At 45.2% G+C, this 21,311-nt stretch overlaps 1 protein-coding gene across 1 annotated transcript in view; it reads right to left on the bottom strand.

The window, feature by feature from the left end:
• Window positions 1–19,586, bottom strand: part of LOC138748775 (V-set and transmembrane domain-containing protein 2A-like) — a 43,827-nt gene extending 24,241 nt beyond the window's left edge. Inside the window, exons 1-5 of the mRNA XM_069909491.1 lie at window positions 19,570–19,586; window positions 18,705–18,870; window positions 17,125–17,294; window positions 9,109–9,159; window positions 7,775–8,138 (exon numbers count right to left, since the gene is read on the bottom strand). Coding sequence (XP_069765592.1) covers window positions 7,775–8,138; window positions 9,109–9,159; window positions 17,125–17,294; window positions 18,705–18,795 — 676 coding nt within the window. The 5' untranslated portion in view covers window positions 18,796–18,870; window positions 19,570–19,586. The remainder of the gene's footprint in view (window positions 1–7,774; window positions 8,139–9,108; window positions 9,160–17,124; window positions 17,295–18,704; window positions 18,871–19,569) is intronic.
• Window positions 19,587–21,311: the final 1,725 nt, after the last annotated feature.

The raw sequence follows: 21,311 nt of genomic DNA, 5'->3' as shown, positions 1-21,311 counted from the left end.
TGGGGGGGGGATCCTTCTCTGACCACTTGCCTAACAATTAACCTAATCAGATGTGGAGTTACCACAATACGACAGTTCTCAACCTTTTTCTTTCCACTCGCGTCCCTGTGCCATTGGTGCTCTGTGATTAGTAAGGGATTGCTTAAGGTGGTCTGTGGGTGGGAAGAAAAAGTTTGAAGACCACTGCTTTAATCATCCCTCATTGACTCATCATGTGCACGGTTTCAGAACGCTAAAGGAAATGGGCCAATGACAATTTTTCTCAAGCAAAATATTTCAGTAACAATTTGGTCTAGAGCAGTGATTTTCACCCTTTCCTTCCCACTCACATCTCACCTTAAGCAATCCCTTACTAATTACAGAGTTCCGATGGCATAGGGCACACATATCAAACTCTGGCCCGCGATATAATTATATTTGTCCCGCAAGATCTTTTCAAAAATGTATTAGAGGTGGCCCGCTGGCCGCCGCGCCAGTATAGCGCATGCACAGTAATACAACAAATCCCAGAATTCATTGGCATCAGCCCGCTAATCGCCCTCACCTCCTCTGTTTACGTTGCAGGGTCTCACCGTGGACTCTGGTTTTGGGGCCTGGCCGGTGTCAGGGGAAGCCAAGGTCGCTTCCCAGCGCCTGGAACCGGAGGCCTCGGGCCTGACCTCGCCAGGACCGATGCCCACTCCCCCTCCCTGCCGCAGGCCGACCCGCGACTCACGGTGACGGGGCCGCTGATCCGCCGAGATGCCGCCCTGCAGCGAGAGCCGATGCCCCCGCACTGTCGTTGTCCAACCCGATCGCCTGCAAACCCTGCCCTCCAGCACACAGGCCTGAGTAAGGATTATGAACTTTAATCTCAGGATAAAACAATCTTCCAATAGTTTCATGTCACAGTGATAAATATATTCCTGGTTAAAAATGGTCCTGCGCCTGGATACAAGCTTATTAGGCATAAAACTTGAAAAGTGTGTAAATCAAAGGATATCTGTACCAATGGAAAAAGGGCATGGCAAATAACCCTGCTGGAGTTCATGCCCACAATCAGTCACCCATTTGATCGTTTCAGGAATCATGTTATTCTCCCACATTCTCAATAGCCCTCAGATTTTACTATTCGACAGCACACAAGCAACATTTGACAAATCCTCTATAGAGAAATATTATTTATTGAATATTTTATTTCTCATTTATTAATGCTTCTGGAAAGAGTTTATCCAAAACTATTATTAAACATTTATTTTAATAAGAAAAAGTTTAACATTACATATGTTGAAAGAAGAGAAAACATGCAGATGTTGTTGAAAATTTTCAATAAACATTTAGTTCGGCCCTCGACTTAGTCCAAGTTTTTAATTTTGGCCTTCCGTGAATTTGAGTTTGACACCCCTGCAATAGATAGTCACAAACGCATCACATCACGAGAATAAATAGTTAAAGCAATTAACTGCGCCTTTGGAACAACGTAGCCTCGCCCCATCCTTGACCTTTAAAATGGACATTCACTGTCAATATTCTGTTTCCAATTGCAAGCATTCCCACTTGCCGAACCAAACAAAACGTAATCAAAGCAAGGTGCTGACCCTGCTCGGGGATGACCTCTTACCTGTGCTTGCCCTCCACCCCCGACATTTTCAAATAAGATTCAGGCGTCTGAATGACTTCCCTATAACCCAGACGAAGGGCGCAGCCAGAGAAGCCCGATGGCCTTTTACTCCCCCTGGACGTTGCGGAACCTGCTGAGTTTCTCCGGCATGTTTGAGTACTGATCAATTCAATCAAGATGTATGGTGAATTGATGTGTCCTTTTTATGCCTATTTATTTTAAGCACTTCGATCAAACTCGCCTTTTGTAGGGACAAAAATCCACACACACACACACACCTGATTGCAACATGTCAGGGCTCTGAGAGAATTAATTAAAAAGACTCGTTGCCGGTTCGCAGCAACACCAGCTGGTTTCTGCAGCGACCCACCGATTCGGTTATTTTAATGCATTACCGTTCTGCTGAATATTCTGCCAGACTTGGAAGCTATAATAATAATATCAGATTATTGTAACGAACGTGAAATGAACCGTCCTCATGTTAATTATTCTTCCATGTCTGTGTTTAAACACTCAATGCATTCACAGCATTTAAATAGTCAACCCTGAGATCTTTCCCCGTAGTAATATGTCTAAATATTGTGTTCCAATTGGTTTTTTTATTAAACTAACAATGGTAATTTTTTTTGACATCTGCAGAGACAGGGCGAGATCTGATCTGAGGGTAGCATTTCGAGTTGGCCACTGCATCTCCGGACTGCTCTCTGCTCCGATACGGACGCAGGGCAAACCCATCAGAATAAAGCAAGACTAGTTCAAAGTATTTTCTAATGGCCAGAAAAGGAAAGCAGAGGGATTTCAGAATTATGTTGGAATCAATAAAAGCTGATTGGTGGGCAAAAAGCTCAGCAAGGCGAATGGCGTCGTTCATACCCTCGTTGTTCTGCGCCACTTCTGCCTGCCTCCCTGAGTAAGATGGTGCAAATTCAGCGGCGTGGCATCGTGCAGAAAGTTCAAAGAGACAGATTTTAAGAAAAAGTGCTCAGACTGAAATATATTTAAACATTTGCAAAAGTTGCCTTTGTGGAAGTATGTTTTTTTTAGAAAGTATGGTACCGAAAGCTAATAAATTCCCAGGATATGGCGATCTGTTGGTTAAATGGATGCATGTGGAAAACCAGGTGGAATATTACATGGAAAATATGAGAGCATCTACTTTGATAGGAAAAGAATCCAAAAGCTGAGGTTTGTTTTAAATGATGAATGTTTAAACTGTATCGGTGAAAGGACTTGTGCATCATTGAACATGAATCATTTACAATATTTTTTTCTGTAGTTACGCAGGGACCTGGTGCGAAATTTCTCTTAATATTGCATATCGGTTTGGTTATTTTACTACAAAAAGTATATTTAAAATAAAGAGAGTGCAACAAAAGTTCAGCATATTGAATCCTGGGATTGATGATTTGGGCTTTCGGGAATGATTAAGCAGATTAGAGTTTAGAAGAATGAAGGCTGATCTCATTGACAGGCGTAATGTACGGCTCAAGCAGCATCCATTCGCAGTTATAGTCGGTCAGTGTTTCAGGTCAGGACTGATAATATCCCTGGAACAAGGGTTACTATCTCAAAATAAGGATGAAGATGTTAAGAGATCTTTAGAATTCTGCGTCCAGAGAAACGTGGAGGGTCAATTATTGAGTATATTCAAGATGAAAATAACGTTTTGGATACTAAAGAATTGATTGATGATATTAGAGCAGGAAAGTGGTGCTGAAGTGAAATATCAGCCAGTCTCAGTAAAGCCTCGCACCCCGGTCTGATCATTTCCATCCTCGATGCTGCTTGATGCAGTGTCCTCTACCCTCGTTGACTAAGATCTGCCGCATTTATATTTCGCTAAAATATCGAGCAAAATGGTCTATTCATGCTTTAATTTCTGATGTTCCCGACACATCTTGTAGATTGTCAAGTTGCAGGTCTCTTATTTAGTCCAGCAACCTGTTACCCCCCCGGTCTCTGTCTCTCACTCCCGTTCACTCTCCCCCTCTCTCACTCCTGAACCAGTTCCCAAGGCAGGTGTGACTCAAAACTTCTGGATAACTGCTGAGTGCAGGCGATAAATCTTCACTTCTCAGCACTTCTGCACAGTCACTCACCTGTTTAAATTGATCCTTCATGGCCACGAGACAGAGATAAAAATCTTCATGAAGCGTTCTGAGTGTCAAGAGACACAGAGAAAAACTTTAACCATTTGGACTCCGTGTCCCTGTTTTACGGGACGACCAACAAAGGCATATACTTCGTGTCTCGATTTTGAAGGACTACCAACAAACGCATATATTCACTCCATGTCCCCGTTTCCCGGGACTGGTTTTATCCTCAACCACCAAGCTGGTGTTCGCACTGCAGTTTACCCATGGACCCAGTCCGTAGTTTATATTTTGAAATGTTAAAATGGGTGGATTCTAAAGGGTTAAATCTGTATTTGCGCAGTTTAGGTCAGAGCGTCAGGTTGATTAACAAATTAATAACAATAATCTGCCATTTTATTGTACTTAAAGATAACGCTGATTTTATTTCAAATTGGGCAATCGTATCTTTAACCGCAGTTATAATCGAAAGGTAAAGATTAAGTAGATCGACTGAGCGTGGTCATGCCAGGCTGAGTCCAGGACTCATTGTTGTGTGACTAGAGGACAGTTCGATGGATGGTTGTTAGCAAGGGAAAATAGTGCCCAATTTTTTTCACAACAAGATCCCACAAACAGCAATGGAATAACAAACAATACAATTTTATTAACTCCCATGTAACACTTCTGAACTTTGTCGGATCTCTTTTAACTCCGTCCGAGAAAGGGGGTCATCCACATGGCGACGCTCCTGGGGATTCTGTCAGCGCCCCAGGAGCACCTAGATAATCGATTCCATGCAAACTAGACGCGAAGCAAACTCATGCTTCGACGCGAGAATAAGATTTGGTCCACTGACATACACAATTACTCTGTCAATAAAAAATACAATGGTCACCTTCGGTCTACAGCCAAGACTCTTCTGAGAACAGCGGACTGCACTGACCAAGTTTCCCAAAGTCTACATGATTAACAAAGAAATTACTTTGACAAAAAAATATGTGTTATTAACCATTACAATCTCTTCCTCATTATAAAAAGACGAGGTGATTAATACAGACGATTGCGGCCCAAGCAACTTGCACTTTTAATTTTAAGGTTTAAACCCAACAGGCGTTTCCTTTTAATTGTGAATGTAGACAAAGACGAATGAAATGAAAAAAAATCGAAAATTGTCCTTGATTTATTTTTAATTCCAAGTGATTTAGTCTCTACATAATATACCCGGTCGTTATCTCTTCATTTTAATTTTCACCATGTTGGGATTAGGCGAGGGTGGGCTACACGAAGATGACATTTTCTTACAGAGAAATTAAACATAACCCAGTCAACGTCAACGCGATTCGTAAGATAATTCTCAATTATTTTCTTATTTTCTTTTTTTAAAAAATAAAACACTCACAATATACCATAAGCTTCCGTTTGTGTCATTCACTCACAGACCGTACGAAATTTGTTTCAGATACACAACTTGCATTTCGGTAAAGGAAGATTGTCCAGAGCCTTGATTAATAGAAGTGAAAAAATAATGGATCGCACAGTGTCGCATTAATAAAATTAGATTTAACCAGTTGTAAAAAATAAAGAAGGACTGGTGTTCCAACTGCATCGAATGACAGAGGGAGGAATTTGGGTCCTCTTCAGGGAAGGGTAATAACGATAGCACACTGAGAAGCAGCAAATTATCTGTGTTAGGTCGCTTCTGCACGAACAGGAGATTCCAACGGATTGTTCCATCAAACGAGTACAGGAAAAGAATGAAACATCCAGATGGTGAGTGCAGTCGCACGTGTCCTGAAGGTGTCTCTATTGCAATGAGAATCCCGCACACATTTACAGAGGAACTTAGGATGGATTTAAGACTGCTTAAATCTTCAAAGGTCGAAAAAGATACCACTAAAGTGGAGCTGGTGCAGTTAAAATTTTGCACACACGTTGAGTTGTCTGGCTCGGAGGCGATTCGTTAGTTGACAGATTTGCTTTGCACCGCTAATCTCCGAGTGTACAGTTGCGTCAGAGGACGCCCCTGCACTGAAAGCTGGGACACGGATTGCCCCAAGCGTTGTTCATTATCGTTAACAAATCCATTTGCAGTAAATCTCCTGAGCAATGCCGTCAAATGGTGCTTTATTTTTCTGCTTGGCTCCTCTCGGGGGGGTGGGGAGGGGGGGGGGGGGGGGGCTCTCGTTTCTAGAGAATTACAGTAGTGCAGAATAACAGGGTGCAGAAGGGTTTAAAGTCGACTGTGCAGTCCAATCGGTGGATTTTTTACCATCCAATCGCTCTTTGCTTTAAGAGAAAGTGATAGTGGAAAAGTCAGCACTGAGACTATAGCAAAGCATCCTTCACCAATCCACAAAATAGGAGGAGGACACCAAGTCCATCGCTGGCAGACACGATCGTCGTCCCTGCGGAAGAAGTTAAAACATTCGCTCATCCTGGAAGATTTTGTTTCCCGATATTTCACAGAAACGGTTGGACATTCAACACATGTATTTGAAATTAACGCTAGCATTTTCATGCAATTAATTTTACCCTGATTAAAGCAAAGAAGGGAGCACATGGTCTTAAGGGCCCAGAATTCTCGGTGGAAACTTCGAATTAATTAAAAGAAGACAAGAAAATGGACACAGTACATTTGGTACACCATCAATATCCAGAATGGACAGAATTCTGCAATTAAAAAAACATCAACCTGCCTTCATCCGCTCATCAATTTTGTTTTGATAAATGAAGCTTTAAGCGCTCATAACAACGTGCAAAACACAGAGTGCCGCAGATAACGGTAGTGGATTAAAACATTATGGGTGATCAGTGTAATGCTTACAAAAGCCGCCCAAATATATTTCACAAAGATGAAAGTTAACCTTAGCACGAAAAGATATACCTTAACACAATAACGATGGGATTTAAGTCCATAACAACCATATTGGACGGTTAAAGCACCGAATGAGCCAATGGAAACAGCTAGCACTTCCACCACGTTTACAGACTTCATTTCGCAGGAATTCATTGTTGAGAAAACCCTCCCAGTGTTGGCGCACATGTGACCCAGCCCTAGAGCCGTCACACCAGCATCATGTGGTTTATTCTTTTCTGTTCACAATCCGAAACAGTGCCCTTCGCTTGCCAATAGATGTTATCACGTTCAAGAAAACAATGAAACAAGGAGGGTCTCTTTATCACCCTGCACACGCATAACTCTTGTGGCCTGTGATGACATTGCAGTTTCACTGAGAGGAGAATTACCTATACGTATGGAGACTGAAAGAATTATATAGATATTGCATGTAATTTATGGCACATGACACAAAAGGAGCCTTTTAGCCCATTAATTCGCGTTGTCTCTTTGTTGAGCAATCCAATCTGTCCCACTCTCCTGCTCTTTCTCCATTCCCATTTGAAAGCCCTCTTTCCACCATACTGAAAGGCGGTGAATTGCAGGTCTGAACGATCCCCTGTTAAATAAAATTCCGTCCTATTCCCCCTACTCCCTATTTCATTTACTTGAAATTTGGTATCCCTGGTTATTGAATCATCCATTAATGGAAGAAACCTCTAATCCTATTGTAAACCTCTTTGCTCCGTGGAGCATAGCCTCAACTTCTCCAGTAGCCGAAGCCCTTCACCTCAAGCCATTTCCAATATATATTTTTTCGGCCCCTTTCACGTTGTGTGGGCCCATCAGCCATTTCCACCTGCTTCCTCTTTGGTTTACAGGAATAAATTCGAGATGATGGTAAGCACAGAATTGCTGGAGGAATTCGGCAGGCCAGGCAACATCCACAGCAGCTGTATAATGGCCCACATCTTTACTTCAACATGCATCAGGAAGAAAGAGTTGAAATATCAAGCCATTCACCACATAGGTGCTCTGTCGGTTACTGTGGAATACAGATTTGACCGATGCACTTGCCTACAACAATGTTTGAATGCCAGAGAAATATTTAATGAGGAGACATTTTGAAATGCCCTATGGCCCCGATCAATGGGAGGTAACCATAGCCTTGCATTTAGTCGTGTGGGTAAGCAACATGTCATGGTTTTTACAGAAGCGAGCTCTGCTTGGTGGTTCTCTAGCCTTGAAGGCTGTGTCGCCTACCTGATGTGGATGTGGCGCTCTGCCTGAGGATTGTGGCTGCCGGCCTGGAGGTGGCTCCGGCTTGCCCTTCGCTCGCTTCTCTGCTGCTGGAGGAACGGTGGCCAGGACGCTCACTGGGGAGTCCCGCGGCGGCGGGAGGGCTTCGCAAGCGCTTGCCATCGTGCAGGGACAAGGGTGGAGCCTCGAGCGCCTGCAGGGCCCGGGCATAACTTGTGTTCACGTAGAGACGCCCCCGAGCCTTATATTCATGTAGCTCTCCGTTGTTGGCGTCGGTCACCCTGCATTCGTAGAGCCCTTCGTCGTCCTTCCGCACTTTGGAGATCTGAAGTTTATGGGAGATGTCACTACCCATCACTTTCACTGTCTACAAAAGCGGGGAAAGGGAGGGACGAAATAAACACCTGATAAATGGACCATGCATCACCATCACCACCGCCATCCAGCTTATTCCCCTGTAGCACCAACACATTACCCACAAGAGGATGTGAGTGCATCAAATTGCAAACAGTATCCGCGCTCTTCCAGAGGGGATGTTGAACGATCAAGGCTTTGCCAAGGCACCAACTGTCTGACAATATCAACTCCCTCTTGGAATTATTTACAGCTTTATCCTAGAAGGGTCGAAGATGCAACGACTGTGTAAAAATTTGAAAGGAAAAGAGCCGATGAACTTTTTTTTTTGCCAGACCCACTGGGAACAACGTGGCCTCATTGGCACTGGGGATTGGAAATGACCGGTGGGCCAGTTCCAGCGTGTGAACTCCTTGATATCAAATGATTGGGGTTAGATCAAAATATGTCTTCCCTTAGTATTATCTCCAGTTTGGTTACCCGTGGGACCCGAAATTCTTTGATTCAGATGATATGCAAGGGGCAATATAGGGTTACAGATCCATTTTAAAAATAAATTTCTATTGAGTGTTTCCTTACACCATGTGATAATGAACTTTCCGCGTGTGAGTGGGAATCGTTCATTGTTTTAAATACGTTTAAATAATCACATTGAAATTGTGCCACTTCGCCGGATTCACCAGTATCCTTTAACCATGCTGCGTTCTGCTGGAGAACAGGTCTCTCACAAAACAGCCACTAACTGTGCCGCCAGCCTGACCGGTCTTAGCGGATGGCTTCCTCTATCTACCCGTGCTTCCAATGGACGACGTCTTCTGAACACCTCTGAGACAGTGATCACATTCCCAAATGGCCCATGCCGTTAGCCTCGGGAACAGACTGAAGACATGAATAATCCCGCCACCACGCCCTCGGCGCCGAACTCAACTTCTACACGTCTGTTTTAATGGGCCACCTCTCCCTTTATCGACGCCTTTACTCACACTTATTTTCGTCTCATCGTTGATCATTTCGCTTTGTGGTAAAGTGTCCAACTGCATGAAAGACAAAACCGTTGGAAGGCATCGTGAGACACAGACAATATATTAAATGTCGAGAGAAGAATTCAAAGAGACCCGTTTTAGATACAGCCCCTGACTTAAAAAAAACAACCCTTCCTACACTGTGAATGAAATGTTATTTACTCTAACTGGCGTTCACCGGGCGCAAGGAAGGAATCATGTGAACCTGCTGCAGTCCAGATCCCCCGACGAAATGCTTGGGGGGTTGTTGGGGACAAACATGAGAGCTTTTGCCCGGTTTGAGACGAGTCAGTGACATCTAGCCCGCCCATATGCTGCGCTTTGGTTCACCGGTTCGAGTGATGGGATCTGAGGGGAGTAAGCCATCGGGTTTGTGCGAGATGCTGGACTTCGAACCCCAGCCCTTCCATTCGGCTGCACTGCAGACGCGGCATGGGCTGAATTAGCCTCGACCCAGATCACCGCTGCCCTTGCTTCAAGGCTCTCGCCGTTCCTCGTATCTGGCGGATTGAGAGAGCCTTCCCCTGGCGTGGCTCGCTCCCCCCGTGCAATCGCCTTTCATTTAACCTGCCCGTCTTGTCTTGCTCAAACGACAGCCGCACAGATCTTGACAGATGGGGGTCGTCAAGCTGAGAAGAACTCCAATGTGGAAAGAAGGGCTAAAATAGGGACCCTAATTAAAACCCAACGAACGAATTTTGCGAAGGCAATTATTTGTCTTTGTAATAGCCCTTTTGAACGACTCACGTTGAAAAAAAATCAGACATAACTTGAGCGTGAGCTGTAAGTTTTGATCGCCGCGTCTGTGTTTCTGCTAATGAGCTTATGTTACTGCAGAACGTTTGATTTGCATCGAAGGATGGCCTCTGATGAGAGAGATATATATATATATATATATAAACCCCAGCTAACTCCGCGGAATCCTGGTGCGGGTTTAAATAAATAGGTCAAATTAGCGAAGGAATGGCTGGAATAATGCAGGCTGCGATGTAAACCTGTGTGTGTGTGGGGGGGGCGGGGGGGTGAGAGTACATGATGTTAGGAGAAAGGGTGCGAGGAAATAGGAGGTGCTTCATGACGCGGAAGAAGGTTGGATGAGGGTGTGTGTGGGATCCCGTGAGTGTGCGAGGGGTAGTGCAAGTGAGAGGATAAACGCAGGACAGTTGTGGATATGGGGGTGTGGATGTACGAGGGAATGTCTGGGGGGATGAGGTGTGGGGAATGAGTGGGTATGGGGAAAGTGTTCAGCTGTATGAGGAAGAGTGCGGGTGTTGGTGGGTGAGTATGAAGTGGAAGGGTGAGGGAGATTGGGAGGTATGAGGGCATGAAAGAGTGTGAAGGAGAGAGCGGGCAAGGTATGAGCAAGTGTGAGGGCGACTACAGGTTACAAGGGTATGAAAGAGTGTGTGAATGTCTGAGGGGGTGTGTAAGAATGAATGAGGTAGAGGGGGAGAGGGAGAGAATTAGGGTGTGATGAGATGCATGAGGGTGTTTAGGACAATGAGGTGCCAGGATGTGTGGAGCTTTGTGTGAGTACCATTTGTGTGACATTATGCAAAGGGAGGTAAGAGTGTGTGAGGAAATGTGAAGGAGAATGGAGATGTGTGAGGTTTTGAGAAATAGTGTACAAATGAATGAGGGTGTTTTTTGAAAATGAGGGAGAATGAAAGTGTTACAGATGAACGCAAATAAGAAAGAAAGTGAGGATGGGGTGGGTGTGGGCATGTGTGAAAGTGAGTGTGTATGAAGCTGAGTGATTGTGTATGATGGAGCGTAAGTGTGTATGAAGGTAAATGACATAGTGAATGTGTGTGTATACAGAGGAGCATAAGTATATAAGAGGGTGAGTATGAGTGTGCTTGAGGGAGGGTGAATGTGTGTGAGGAAATGACAGTGTGCACAAAGGTGTGCAAATGTGTAAAAAGGAGCAAGCATGTGTGTGTATGTATGATGAAGTGTGAATCTGGAGTGATTGTGCTTATAAGGAAGGGTGTGTGTGAGGGAGTGTGTGTATGAAGGTGTGTGAGTGAGGGAGTGTGTGTATGAAGTTGTGTGCATGAGGGTTGGTGTGTATGAAGGTGTGTAAGTGAGGGAGTGTGTATGAAGTTGTATGTAAGGCATGGTGTATATGAAGGTGTGTGTGTGGGAGTGTGTATGAAGGTGTGTAAGTAAGGGAGTGTGTGTATGAGGGGGTGTGTTTGTGTGTGAGAGAGTGTGTGTATGAGTGTGGGATGGTATGTATGAAGATGTGTGTGTGTGGAGTGTCTGAATGAAGGTGTGTGAGTGAAGGAGTGTGTGAATGAAGGTGTGTGAGTGATAGGAGTGTGTGAATAAAGGTGTGTGAGTGAGGGAGTGTGTATATGAATGAAGGCGAGTGAGGGAGTGTGTGAATGAAGGTGTGTGTGTGAGTGAGTGTGTATGAGTGAGTGTGTGTATGAAGGTGTGTGAGTGAGGAGTGTGTGAATGAAGGTGTGTGAGGGAGTGTGTGTATGAAGGTGTGTGACTGAGGGAGTGTGTGAATGAATGTGTGAAAGTGTGTGTATAAGGGTGTGTGAGTGTGTATGAGTGAGGGAGGGTGTGTATGAAGATGTGTGTGTGAGGAGTGTGTGAATGAAGGTGTATGAGTGAGGGAGTGTGTGTATGAATGTGTGCATGTGAGGGAGTGCGTGTATGAAGGTGTGTGAGTAAGGGAGTGTGTGAATGAAGGTGTGTGTGTGAGGGAGTGTGTGTATGAAGGTGTGTGAGTGAGGGAGTGTGTGAATGAAGGTGTGTGAATGAGGGAGTGTGTGTATGAAGGTGTGTGTGTGAGGGAGTATCTGTATGAAGGTGTGTGAATGAAGGAGTGTGTGAATGAAGGTGTGTGAGTGAGGGAGTGTGTATGAATGTGTGAAAGTATGTGTATATGGGTGTGTGTTTGTGTGTGAGAGAGTCTGCATGAGTGAGGGAGGGTGTGTATGAAGATGTGTGTGTGTGACGGACTGTGTGAATGAAGGTGTGTGAGTGAGGAAGTGAGTATATGAATGAGGGTGAGTGGGGGAGTGTGTGAATGAAGGTGTGTGTGTGAGTGAGTGTGTGTGAGTGACTGTGTGTATGAAGGTGTGTGACTGAGGGAGTGTGTGAATGAATGTGTGAAAGTGTGTGTATAAGGGTGTGTGTATGTGTGTGAGTGTGTATGAGTGAGGGAGGGTGTGTATGAAGATGTGTGTGTGAGGAGTGTGTGAATGAAGGTGTATGAGTGAGGGAGTGTGTGTATGAATGTGTGTGTGTGAGGGAGTGTGTGTATGAAGGTGTGTGAGTGAGGGAGTGTGTGCATGAATGTGTGTGAGGGAGTGTGTGTATGAAGGTGTGTGACTGAGGGAGTGTGTGAATGAATGTGTGAAAGTGTGTGTATAAGGGTGTGTGTATGTGTGTGAGTGTGTATGAGTGAGGGAGGGTGTGTATGAAGATGTGTGTGTGAGGAGTGTGTGAATGAAGGTGTATGAGTGAGGGAGTGTGTGTATGAATGTGTGTGTGTGAGGGAGTGTGTGTATGAAGGTGTGTGAGTGAGGGAGTGTGTGAATGAGGGTGTGTGTGTATGAAGGTGTGTGTGTGAGGGAGTATCTGTATGAAGGTGTGTGAGTGAGGGAGTGTGTGAATGAAGGTGTGTGAGGGAGTGTGTGTATGAAGGTGTGTGACTGAGGGAGTGTGTGAATGAATGTGTGAAAGTGTGTGTATAAGGGTGTGTGTATGTGTGTGAGTGTGTATGAGTGAGGGAGGGTGTGTATGAAGATGTGTGTGTGAGGAGTGTGTGAATGAAGGTGTATGAGTGAGGGAGTGTGTGTATGAATGTGTGCATGTGAGGGAGTGCGTGTATGAAGGTGTGTGAGTAAGGGAGTGTGTGAATGAAGGTGTGTGTGTGAGGGAGTGTGTGTATGAAGGTGTGTGAGTGAGGGAGTGTGTGAATGAAGGTGTGTGAATGAGGGAGTGTGTGTATGAAGGTGTGTGTGTGAGGGAGTATCTGTATGAAGGTGTGTGAATGAAGGAGTGTGTGAATGAAGGTGTGTGAGTGAGGGAGTGTGTATGAATGTGTGAAAGTATGTGTATAAGGGTGTGTGTTTGTGTGTGAGAGAGTCTGCATGAGTGAGGGAGGGTGTGTATGAAGATGTGTGTGTGTGACGGACTGTGTGAATGAAGGTGTGTGAGTGAGGAAGTGAGTATATGAATGAGGGTGAGTGGGGGAGTGTGTGAATGAAGGTGTGTGTGTGAGTGAGTGTGTGTGAGTGACTGTGTGTATGAAGGTGTGTGACTGAGGGAGTGTGTGAATGAATGTGTGAAAGTGTGTGTATAAGGGTGTGTGTATGTGTGTGAGTGTGTATGAGTGAGGGAGGGTGTGTATGAAGATGTGTGTGTGAGGAGTGTGTGAATGAAGGTGTATGAGTGAGGGAGTGTGTGTATGAATGTGTGTGAGTGAGGGAGTGTGTGTATGAAGGTGTGTGAGTGAGGGAGTGTGTGAATGAATGTGTGTGAGGGAGTGTGTGTATGAAGGTGTGTGACTGAGGGAGTGTGTGAATGAATGTGTGAAAGTGTGTGTATAAGGGTGTGTGTATGTGTGTGAGTGTGTATGAGTGAGGGAGGGTGTGTATGAAGATGTGTGTGTGAGGAGTGTGTGAATGAAGGTGTATGAGTGAGGGAGTGTGTGTATGAATGTGTGTGTGTGAGGGAGTGTGTGTATGAAGGTGTGTGAGTGAGGGAGTGTGTGAGTGAGGGAGTGTGTGAATGAAGGTGTGTGAGGGAGTGTGTGTATGAAGGTGTGTGACTGAGGGAGTGTGTGAATGAATGTGTGAAAGTGTGTGTATAAGGGTGTGTGTATGTGTGTGAGTGTGTATGAGTGAGGGAGGGTGTGTATGAAGATGTGTGTGTGAGGAGTGTGTGAATGAAGGTGTATGAGTGAGGGAGTGTGTGTATGAATGTGTGTGTGTATGAAGGTGTGTGAGTGAGGGAGTGTGTGAATGAAGGTGTGTGAATGAGGGAGTGTGTGTATGAAGGTGTGTGTGTGTGAGGGAGTATCTGTATGAAGGTGTGTGAGTGAGGGAGTGTGTGAATGAAGGTGTGTAAGTGAGGGAGTGTGTATGAATGTGTGAAAGTGTGTGTATATGGGTGTGTGTTTGTGTGTGAGAGAGTCTGCATGAGTGAGGGAGGGTGTGTATGAAGATGTGTGTGTGAGGGAGTGTGTGAATGAAGTTGTGTGAGTGAGAGACGGTGTGTATGAAGATGTGTAAGTGAGGGAGTGTGTATATAAGGGTGTGTGTGAGAGCGAAGGTGTGTAAGTGTGGAAGTGTGTGTATTAGGGTGTGTGTGTGTGAGGGATGTTGTGTATGAAGATGTGTAAGTGAGGGAGTGTGTGTATGATGGTGTGTGTTTGTGTATGAGGGATGGTGTGTATAAAGGTTTGTGTGAGGGAGTGTGTGTATGAGCAAGAATATGAGGAGGTGTGAGAGGGTGAGTGTGTTAGAGATAGGATATGGAAGTATGAGAGGGTGAGTGAGAGTATGAGGGGGTGTGAGTGGATGAATGTGTGTGTTAGAGTATAAGTGAGTGGTTTAGTGATGTATGAGAGACTCTGAGTGTGTAAGTGAAATGTGAGGGGTGTGAGATTGAGTATGTTAGTGAGTGTGAGCAGGTGTAAGAGATTGTGTGTTCATGATAGTATGAGGGAGTGTGAGAGGGTGTGTGTGTTAGTGAAAGTATGAGGTGTGAGAGGGTGTGCGTGTTACTGAGATTATAAGGAGGTGTGAGAGGGTGTGTTAGTGAGAGTATGAGGGGGAATGAGAGGGTGAATGCGTTACTGAGGGTATTATGGGGTGTGATGTGAGTGGGTTAGTGAGAGTTAGACAGGTTGTTAGAGGGTGAGTGAGTGAGAGTGAGTGGGACTATGGGCTGGTGTGATTGAGTGTGAGGGGAAATGGGTGTTAGTGTGATTATGTATGCATATGAGAGGGTGAGATATTATTCAATGATAGGAAGTATGGGAGGGTGAGTGTGTTAGTGAGAGTGTGAGGGTATGTGACAGTGTGTTAGAGAAAGTAGGTAGGAGGGGGTGTGAGAGGGTGAATGCGTTAGAGAGAGTATGATGAGGTGGGAGAGAGTGAGTGTGTGAGTGAGAGTATGAGGAGGTGTGAGAGGATGAGTGTGTTAGTAAGAGTATGAGAGGGTGTGAGAGGTTGAGTGTGTTAGTGAAAGTATGAAGGGGAGTGAGGGGTGAGTGCATTAGTGAGACTATGAGGGGGAGTGAGAGGTTGAGTGTGTTAGTGAGTGTATGAGTGGGATGTTCAGTATGTTTGGCAGACTATGAAGGTGTGTGTGAGGGTTTGTGTTAGTGTGAGTATGTGTGCATATGATAGGATGAGTGTATTATTGAGTGTGTGGAGGTGTAAGAGGGTGAGTGTGTTAGTGAGTGTATGATGGGGAGTGAGAGGATGAGTGTGTTAGTGAGAGTATGATGGGGAGTGAGAGGGTGAGTGTGTTAGTGAGTGTATGAGTGGGATGTTCAGTATGTTTGGCAGACTATGAAGATGTGTGTGAGGGTGTGTGTTCGTGTGAGTATGTGTGCATATGATAGGATGAGTGTGTTAGTGAGAGTTTGAATGGGTGTGAGAGAGTGAGTGTGTTCGAGAGAGTTTGAATGGGTGTGAGTGTGAGTGTGTTAGAGAGAGTTTGAATGGGTGTGGAGAGTGACTGTGTTAGTGAAAATATGAGTGGGTGAATTTATGTCTGTGGCATTATAAGTCTGAGTGAGTGTGAGTGTGTAGGGTGTGCATCTCTATGAGTTAGACTGTTAGGGAATGTTGGAGCATTGGTAGGTCAGAGCAAATGTGAGTGTGTGTGAGGGAGTGTGAGTTTTTTAATAAGTGTGTGTGAGGTAGTGTGATTATTTTAGTGGGTGTGTGGGAGTGTGAGTGTGTGTGAGGGTGTGAAAGTGTGTTAGTGACTGTATGTGATGGAGTGTGAGTGTGTGCGAGGGAGTGTGAGTGAGTGTGTGTCTGCAGGATTGAGGATATGAGAGAATATAATGAGGTGTTAGTTGATGGGAATGCATGTAGGATGTGTGAGTGGCCAGGTGAGGCATCCAGTTGTATTCAGAGAGTGTGTGAATTTGTATGAGAAGTTTATTTTGAATTACGTGAGGCTGTATGAATAAATGAAAGCCCATGTAATATTGTGAACTAATATGTGCAACATCATGGGTGTGGGTTTTAGGATGCAAATGTAAGCATGTTTAAAGAAGTGCTCTAGATTGTAATGGAATGTGGAGGGGTGCCTGTGGGCCGACATGGTGGAGTGTAAGGACTATGTCAAGCAGTGCTGGATAAGCGTGTTAATATATATGGGATGATATGAAGTAGTCTATAGAGGTATGAGAGTGTGTATGTGAGTGTGTTGGGGAGTGAAGTGTTTGCAGGCGTGAGCAAGAGATTTTGAGTGCATGCATTGACATGTCAGAGGGCTAATATGGTGGTAACATTGTCGAGGATAGTTCAGGTGTTCTTGTGTCTAATTCTGCAGCAGTTTTGATAAGGATTGTGTAATATGAATGGATAAGTGTTTGTGATTATTCTCGTGCACGAGGGGGTATAGTTGTGGTTGCACCCTGTGTGTGTGTTCATGAGAGCTCGAGCAAATGAATGTGCGCCCACCTGCGTTTGAGGGCAAAGCATCCACCCGGGTGTTCGCGAAAAAAGAAAGGAAGTGGACGTCACGGGAATGACTGCGTGTTTGAGGATCAGTGCTAAATCGGGAGCGACATTAAATGAGATGGATCTGCATGAGTTTGAGAGAGGATTTCATAAAGTGCTTGTGTGGATGTGCAAAAGAGCATGTGTTGGGCGAGGGTGCGTGGAAGTGTGTGTGTGTGAGAGAGAGAGGAGGGTGTATGAGGCTGAAAGGGAAAACTGGTTCAGGGACACTGTGAAATCCTTTGAGCTGTGGAGTCGCTGGTACCTCAATGTTGCTGCTTTCTGGGCCGTGTTCCGGCTCCAAAGGAACTCGAAGGAACCACCACTGGATCTCCAGATAGTAGGATGGGGAGCCGCTACCTCTGAACGCACAGGCCATTTCCACATTGTCGCCTTCTCTGGCCGTTATACTTCCGGGATATTCAGTGAATTGCGCTGAAATTAACAAGGGTTCAGATTTTCACCCTCAAGGATTGAAGCGCGATTCTCCGCCTCGAATATTTACTGGAAACATTATTATTAACACAGAAAGCTCTGTGATTCATTCTCTCCACATGCAGCGCTCTGGCGCGCAACAACTGCACCCGCTGTTGTTGTTAAGATCTGTGTTGATCCAGCTATTAAATCACTTCGCATTCTCCATGCGCTGCCACCATGCAAGAAAGATACATCCAAAACTACAAGTTATTTAGTGCATATCAATGAGATACGTCACCCTAAAAATAATCCAACCTTCTTACGGTGGGGGGGGGGGGGGGGGGGGAATTTCAATAGTAAGTGACGGGAAATTATCCTCCGCTATATTTTCCGACAGATCGAGGGAATTAACTAATGAACCACAGTAGAAACCGATGGTCCGTGCACCTGCGAGTCTGTTCCCAATCAGACTCATCTCTTCGCTCCATCCGAATAGCCCCTATCGGTCTTTTTTTCACTTTCAATATAACGTTTCCTTCACTCCCTCTGCCACTCTGCGGCTTTATATCTCCGTCTCTCTCCCCCACTCGGCCAGCCAACTCTCCCTCCCCTTCTTGCTTCTCCTGTTTCACGATGAAACCCTTCTCCCATCCTGACCAATTTTTCAGTTCCACGGAACTGCCAGACGAATTGCCTTTTTTCCCCCTGTAAGCATGGCACGCCCAAACGCCCTTTATTTATTTCGCAGCAATACGATACAAACAGGAATTGTCTTTTAACCTCAAGATGCTGGAACAGGCAGGGGATGTGCGCGATTGACAGGAGCTTGCCCCGTGCATCTGCGAATCTGTTACCCATCAGACTCCTCTCGGGCTCTGTCCGAATAGCTACCAAATCGACTCAATCCTCAGCCCAACTCTGTACCTTCCCGCCCCTACCCCTCAAGGCATTTTCCGGTCTCTCTGTATTCCACGCTTCAACCTGTCAATATATTTCAATAATTAACAAGTCGCCCTTTCCCCGCCACTCTCCGGTCGCAGCCCTCTCGTTTTATTTTTCCAAGTCACTGAAACGTTATTTAACAGTCGCGGACTTACCTTGGGATGAAACCCCAAATTGAGCGCAGAAGACAACAAGGCAACCCAGAGAAAGAGGAGAGATCCCCATCATTCCAAACATACATCAGCAGCGAAGAATCCAGCGGTCCTGGCAATTTATAAAGGCGAGCCAGTATTTCTTCTCGGCAGCCACTGCGATATTTGCTGCATTCCGCTCTGTCTGACTGACTTGGTGTGTGTGTTCGCGCGTTATGAATGATCAGTGTTTCTAGAGGTGAGCAATATTGCGGCTGGTTAACCCAAAGCCCAGCTCCAGAGTGAGAGACACTGGCAGAGAATAACGTGAGAGCTGCTGCTTGTTCTCGGGTACCTGTCTCCAGTGCGTCAGTCACTTCTCCCCACTGCGTCTTCACCCTCATCAGATTCTGTAAAAGCAGCAGCCCCAGGAAATATCCGCCCATCAGACCAATCAACCTTGCACACTGCAACTTCCAGGGGCTCGCGGACCCTGCTCCGAATGGTTCGAACCGAGCAGTCTGCGTTATGCAAAATAAAACATTCACCCACTTTTGAGCACAAGGCAGAGCGAACGAGAGCCGCGATTTGCATCGCGCCACACGTGCTATGAACAAATGGTCGCAACCCCCCATCCAAGCGCAAAACGCACACGATCAGCGTTACTGCTTGGCATTCGAGATACTTTTCTCCCGGCGTTGTAACGAATGCAGCTTCCGCCGCTGGATACCGTCGCAGAGCGGATGGTTTGCGCCGGGGCGGAGGTCGAATGAGGTCCCTGCCTTTTGATTTTGCTCTACTACAACTTCCGAAGCATTTGCCTTCAACAGCCCAGCACTGAGCTGGCACATGATTGACGGTCTTAAAATCCAGTTCCATTTTGTGAAGTTATTTCAGTGCAAATATTTCAGTGAGCTCTGGCTGACGGCGAGAGTGGAACCAAGGCAATGGAAGGCCCATCAATTATCCCTCATATGATCCCGTATTCTGGGCTTATAATTTGACTGGAATATTAAGTGATCTAACACGTGGACACTATTTTTAACTCCCGACCCCATGTTATACACACCCAGAAAGCTCTTGAAATACTGGAAAAAAAATTAAAGAAGGAAACCGTCAAATATAAAAGTGGAACACACGCAAATTTGATTTTGACAATGTGATTCGATCGATGGCTTGAACCAAATAGGATCTGCAGAGAGAGAAAAAAAAATCTTTACCACCGACGCCCAGTTGGTTCTACGGTCTGGTTTCTTGTGCCAGACCTATCTCTGGACGCCCAATAAGTACAGCCGCATAGTTCATATGTCAAACAAAACGACAGGGCGCAGCATTTCATTACTATTGTGAGAAAAGTGAATGTCATCATTTGTTGCCGGGAAATAGTACCCGGGCGCATGCCAGAATGAGGTGGGAGAATTGCTATCCCGCAGCAACAGATTGCTCTTGCAAGTTTTGTAACGTAAATCATCTGCGCTGGACACCAGTTTGGTGGAGCACTCGCTGTTTAATAACTCGCTCCACAGCTGATGAAGTTTTTTTTTTGTACGGGCAGCATTCCCAGTATCTGCAGGTCAGAGTCGCGTTTAGCGCGCCCGGGGTATCAGAGATCTGGCGCTGCCCCAAATGCTACGTATCCCGTGTGCCTTATTTTACCCATCCCTGGCCGTGTTCGACTGCAGCGCTGGTCGCGGCTGCTCTTACAGTAAAAGCTCTGTGCGTTTGTGGAAGTCTGCAGGTCCCACCTTGATCTCAAAATACAACAGACAATCCGCAAAACCGAATCATGCTCCATCCCGAGGAACTCTCTACGAAGATTGGGGGGGGGGGGGATTAAGATTATTTCGTGCCTGCGGCATTCACAAAGATTGCTGGCCAATTGCAAGACACACGGTACACTGGGAACCATCCAATTCATCAGCCTCCCCTTTAGACGAATATAATCATCCTCGGGTGATGAATGCTTTTTTAAGTTCTTTCAACCGACGACACGAGAGACTGCAGATGCTGGAATATGGAACAAAACAATCTGCTCGAAGGAAATCAGCAGGAATTCTAGGCGTTTCGGATGGAAACCCATCGACCACATTGCTTCACTCCACATCATTGACGATTCACTGTACTATTTTACCTCCCTTTTCAGCTTCTAATTTTCAGTTTTTGACCTCGTATTTCAATCAGTATCACTTGTTATGTTAACATACATTAATCAATCACATTTCCAATCACATTTAATCTTATGGATTAGCCACCCCCCAATCAAGAGGATCAGTTGTGATTAAGTATGTTATGCCTATGATGGGAAGTGATGGCACAGATCACTCTTCCAATTCAACGTTCATCACCCTGAAATCTGATAATGAATCATTTTATGGACAGAGGGATCCTTTTCCCATCTGCACACCAAGTGGGTCTAGTTTGCTCTGACGTTGCCTTGAAGTTTCTTACCTCCACGGATGCCTTATGTACAATTGTGATTTCTAAGGACTGCAAATTTCCCCAGGATTTTTTTTTCCACTCTCTGTGCACTGCCTCGATATGCCTCATTTTTCTCTTCTGCTGTCTGTTTTCTTTTCTGGCCCCGAGGCATTTATAATTCCTTCAGTCCACATCATTCTCTGTTTGGTTTACTACTTTGCTTCTTCTTTTTCAGCTTCCATTCCTTATTTTATTTCTCATCTCAAACATTGAAGACAAATTTAATCAGCCAGAGGCTGTTGAATCTGTGGAATTCATTGCCACTGATGGCTGTATATGCTATGTTATTGAGGTTTGATAGGTTCTTAATTAATAAGGCAGCCAAATGTTATGGGGTGGGGGGGAGAAACGGGAGGGATTGAAAGGAAGCATACATCATCCACGATTTGAATGTTGGAACAGACTCATTGGGCCGAATAGTCCAATTCTGTTCCTTTCTTTCTTGATCTTATTAGTAGTTGTGATGTTAATGTACATTTATGAA

Source organism: Narcine bancroftii, chromosome 1 (genome assembly GCF_036971445.1).
Source record: "Narcine bancroftii isolate sNarBan1 chromosome 1, sNarBan1.hap1, whole genome shotgun sequence".
Taxonomy (NCBI): domain Eukaryota; kingdom Metazoa; phylum Chordata; class Chondrichthyes; order Torpediniformes; family Narcinidae; genus Narcine; species Narcine bancroftii.
Note: the sequence above shows the minus strand (reverse complement) of the source record. Positions and strands in the feature narration are given on the sequence as shown.